Here is a 4,876-nt window from a genome sequence, read left to right on the forward strand (position 1 = left end):
TCTTAAGATCACTGAGGGTATACACGTATACAGAACACATGTCGTGTTCTGTGTGTGTGGCGCAGTATCTTTTAGTAATCTTCAAAATTCTTTTTAACTTCTAGGGATTGCAAGTAGCTACAACTAGCGTTATAAATTTAAAAATCATTCTCATCTTTTATCTATTTCGTATAGCTTTTATCAAAGTTGTATAGAAAATGTATAGTTATCTGCTATGTTTAGAATCTTTGTTCTCAAAGGATATACCTAATTGGATTTTTGATTTTTTTTTTGCTTGTTTGCATTTTGAAATAATGTTATTTGTAACGAAAGTTAAGTTAATATGTTTTCTTTTCTACATTTTCGGGATATCATTCTGTAAAAAAAAAATTGTTTTTTAACATTTTATTTAAATATATGGCCAACACAATCCTTTAATATATTTTCAATATAATTTTTAACTAAATATGTGTTCCTAATTGCAACGCAATACACGCGCTAGATATCGTAGGAACGGTGTGGCAACGTCGCTCTGTTATTATTGTACTGTACACACGGCGCGAGGTTGCCGCTCCGCGCGACACCGCTCTCGCGTCTCTCTGCCGCTCCCCGGAGTCTCGCTAGAGCGCTCGTCACACTACGTTGTACTATCACTTAACTAAAATGAATCCCAATTCAAATTCAAACGATCTGCCTTGGACTAAGATCGAAATTGATTCAGAAAACGAGAATTCCTCCAAAAAGGAACGCCTTTATTGGAATTCGGAAATAACGACGAAACTTATCGAAATTTTCGAGAAGGATTGCAAAGAGCTCTGGGATAATAAACACCCGTTGAACAAAGACAGGACAGCGAGGCAGGCGAGGCACGAATACTTGGCCAACATATTTGGGACGACAGCTGAGGAAATAAGTAGGAAGTTACATAATTTGAGAACGCAATTTAATAATGAATTGAGAAAGATAAAACGTAAGCAGGCGGGGGGCGAGGCGGCGCAGGGGTCCAGCGGGTGGGAGTATTTCGACGCCCTGTTGTTCTTGATGCGGGAGCCCTCTGGCGACCCCAACGACAGCATTGATGGAGTTAATTTGGCGGTACGTCACCTTATTGACTTTGTTTTTAATATAAATGTTTATGGAATCTTTTACATATTATTTAATTGTACTATTTATAGGAGAATAACATAACAATTTAATAGCCATATTAAAATATATTGATTGGGCCTAATGCCCATTACAATGGTTTTTAACCGACTTCTGTAAGAAAAGGAGGTTATCAATTCGACTGTTTTTTTTTTTAAATTTTTTTTTATGTTTGTTACCTCATAACTTTTAACTGGGTAAACCGATTTTGATTTTTTTTTTATTTGAAAGGTACAGCTTCCCGAATGGTTCCATTTTTTTTGGTCCACGTCTGACAATGGTATCCATGAGAAAATCACATAATAATTTTTCATAATTTTATAATTTTGAAGTCGGTGTCAAACTACTGCTACAACACCCTTACTACAATATCTAATTACTAAGCCTGTTTGTTCTACTTGACACCGACTTCAAAATTATAAAATCTTTGTAAAATTATTTTTCACTTTTTAGTTCGTTGTTAGAAGTCGGTTTTTCTTTTTGTTAAAAATTAATTTATTACAATGAAAATAGAATAGAAAATAGTATATTATACTAAATAGTCAATGATTTTTTTTATGTTTCGCCATTTTTCTTTTGTTTTTTTTGTTTACCAACCCACATCATAATTAATGTTTTTCCTTTTCCAATTCAACTAAAGCAACTTTAGAAAAATAATTAATAGGCTTCATTAATTAACAAAAATTTTTGCTACATGTAACAAAATCGACATGGTTAATTGAACGCTAACATTTGCTACCTTCATTTCCATTCAGATTAGAAAAGCTGTCGAAAACAAAACAAATAACGATCAGCTCGAACATCGCGGATTCATTAAATTCCACTTTTTCATTTTACTTTTAACGCAACGGAGAGCATTTCTTTTATAGAACAAATTATCTTCATCATAAAAGAGCGAGGCTCATTGCCGTCGTTAGTGCGTGACTGGTTCGAATGTTCACTTTGGATATGCTTGTAAATGGTTTACTGGCATGAACTTCAATCGATCGATGGCAATATAATTTGTGTTTCTTGGGCGTTTGGTATACGTAACTACTTATTGAAAAATCTATGGCACCCTCAATATGGTTTCTACACCTTCATTTTTTTGGTGGTTATATATGTTATATGCTATGCTATAATATAGTCCACTACTTTTATATATTCGACTATAGATATCGTTTAGCGTGACATTTTTTTGTAACAGTCCTAAACTTGAAACATCTAACATAGAATTAGTAGATTTTAATTGTACTTAGCCTTGTAAATTAACTTATTACTAATACCTCCAATTCCTTATTAGTTAGCAGACTTTCAAGCAGATGAAGAAGCAAAATTTGGAGCACAAGCTCGTCTGTCAGTAGCTAGTTCACCCCCGATAACAACTCCGAGGAAAACAGGGTCGAGGGTATCTGTTTCTGCCCCACCACCGCTACCATCCAGTGCCCATCCCATGATGTGGTCTGAGGACCCAAGACTTCGACCTGCTATTCTTACTGATGAATGTCAGGTAATATAATTAGGTGAAGCTATAATTCAAAGGAAAATAATATTATTACGTTAATTAATAATCCTTATTTGATCAAAAATGCTGTGTAAGTACCTGTTGAGTTAAAAATAATTTGACTAATAAAATTTTATTTTATACATTTACTAAAATCAATTTCGAAAAAAAAATGGTTGGAGGCCAGCCGTGGCGCATGGGCACAAAGTGTGACTGTAAAACCGACTGGTTCCTGTGGGTTAGATCCCCACTCGAGAAGAAATATTTATTTAAATTCATATTTCTATTTCTTCGCCCTGGTGTCTGGTTCCGCCACTCAACACACAATGCTTCCAGAATTCGGCGTAAAGTGCGGAACGGAGTGTCTTAACACTATCTTCCCTCTGCCTACCCTGCTGTGTGCGGGATACAGCGTGAAGCTGATTTAATTATAATGTTTAAAGACAGGAACCTAATATTAATTGCCTTAAAAGCCATCGTCATAATTAAAATTCTTAATTAAGCTAATTCATTGTTTATGGATGCCTAATGCCGTGAAATTGTAAGCAGTTAGTTGGAAGCGACAGGCAAATTGATGGCCGGTAGGTGCTTTAGATGTGATTATGTCAATTATGATGCATTGGCTTTGTAACTATCTTCATTTGTTGATAGTGACCTGATTTGTTCTAAGTTTCGAATATTTGATTATACTTAGGTTTTTAGAAAGCTATTGTACTTGGTTTAGTAATTAGGGTTCCGTACCTCTTAAGGAGAAAAGGAACCCTTACAAGATCACTTTGTCCGTCTGTCTATCTGTCTGTCGTCTTTATATCAGGAACGCTTGAAGATATCAAGTTGATATTCAAACCATATACCCCACGATCTCGTAAAAAAACGTATTTCTACATTTCCTTAAGAAAAAAATATGGCCGTTTATATAAAAAAATCTACAATATAAAATATAAGCACACATACAAATTAAAAGATTCTACAATACCCTGTTCTTACAAGAATATAAACCCACTTAATATTTATTAGGTATTTGGCGACTTCGTAGCATCGGAGCTCCGAACACTCCGGTTCGAATCCCGGAAACGCTTAAAGAGGATCATACAAAAGGCTATCCTCCAAGTATGCGACGAGGAGGACGACAACGTTATAAGAGGATAGCGCCGACGAATACCATCGGAGTTGTCCGATTTAATTGACCTTTTGTCCATAGAATAATGGGCAAAGTGAACTGCAAGACTATTTTTGAAAGTTCTAATTTACAAGAATTATTTCTCACATTTTTATAGTTTTGTCGTTTTTAATTTTGTAAGTGTTGTGTATTTTTGATTACTCTATAAGTAATTAATATTTAGTAGATATCGATTTATAAATATTTTTAGTTTTGTGAGCCTATTCGTGGAACAGGGCACAAGCGTGCGACTGTAAACGCGACAGGTTGCGGGTTCGTAGGAAATGAAATATTTAATAATTTCATTTCCTCGATAACTAGGCGAAGTGCGGCGTTGAGTTCCGCCACTCCACACACCTTGTTTCTAGATAGTCGGCGAAAATTGGGAAATGGGGTCTTAACACACACTAAGTTCCCAGGTATTCCCCTGCCTAGCCTACTGTGTACGGGATACACAGCATGAAGCTAAAAAAATATTTTGTTGTTTTAAGTAAACTTAAGTAAATAAGTATATGCTTATTGAATTGATATAAAGTGTAGGTTTTATTCCACTCTCAACACCCAATATCTCGAAAACCTATCCTATATTCAAAAAAATTGTATTTCTATTAATTTTAATTAAAATAGTTTTTTTTTAATTATCGTTATCATTATAATTTATGCTAAGAACAGTTTTATAGCAACAGTTTATTTAGTTTGTCTGTAGGCTCTATCAAATCCCTCTTATTTAAGTTATTTTTAGTTGTCATTAATTATTTCGACATTATGTTCCGTTTAAGTTGGTTTAAGTTGAAATGGTGGACGATATTTTTTTAAAATTTCGTTTTAAACCTTTTCAAAACTAATTTTATGTTATTATTTTTTTAAATTGCCAAACGAGTGTTAATGTAGTAAAATATTTCAGTATAACTTAGCATTAGATAAAAACCATGATGTAAAATTTTGATCTCATTATAACATTGTATATGTAAACAAATAAACAACAATTAGTGTTAACAATTAACGTGTTTTATTAAGCCAATTCTTTTAATTGTTTTTATTGTTTTCTTTCTTTTAATTTGTTATGGCCTTCATGGCGCAATCGTACATTGTACGATTGTACACGCAACGGG

The 4,876-nt window shown here is 33.9% G+C and overlaps 1 protein-coding gene across 1 annotated transcript; it reads left to right on the forward strand.

Annotated features, from left to right (window-relative positions):
- Window positions 1–568: 568 nt before the first annotated feature.
- LOC146527811 (uncharacterized) lies at window positions 569–4,037 on the forward strand. The gene is made up of 3 exons (XM_085205077.1): window positions 569–1,074; window positions 2,405–2,611; window positions 3,623–4,037. Exons 1-3 carry the CDS (start codon window positions 643–645, stop codon window positions 3,752–3,754), a joined length of 771 nt encoding a protein of 256 aa, XP_085061203.1. The 5' UTR covers window positions 569–642; the 3' UTR covers window positions 3,755–4,037.
- Window positions 4,038–4,876: the final 839 nt, after the last annotated feature.

Source organism: Heliconius melpomene, chromosome 20, assembly GCF_056956725.1.
Source record: "Heliconius melpomene rosina isolate 202511_hmr_F chromosome 20, ASM5695672v1, whole genome shotgun sequence".
Classification (NCBI taxonomy): domain Eukaryota; kingdom Metazoa; phylum Arthropoda; class Insecta; order Lepidoptera; family Nymphalidae; genus Heliconius; species Heliconius melpomene.

Excerpts from the sequence above, each read along its gene's own strand:
- LOC146527811 (XM_085205077.1), top strand. The coding sequence starts at position 643 with ATGAATCCCAATTCAAATTCAAACGATCTGCCTTGGACTAAGATCGAA. Across the intron at positions 1,075-2,404 it reads TTGATGGAGTTAATTTGGCG|TTAGCAGACTTTCAAGCAGA; the intron begins GTACGTCACCTT and ends ATTCCTTATTAG. Across the intron at positions 2,612-3,622 it reads TTCTTACTGATGAATGTCAG|GTATTTGGCGACTTCGTAGC; the intron begins GTAATATAATTA and ends AATATTTATTAG.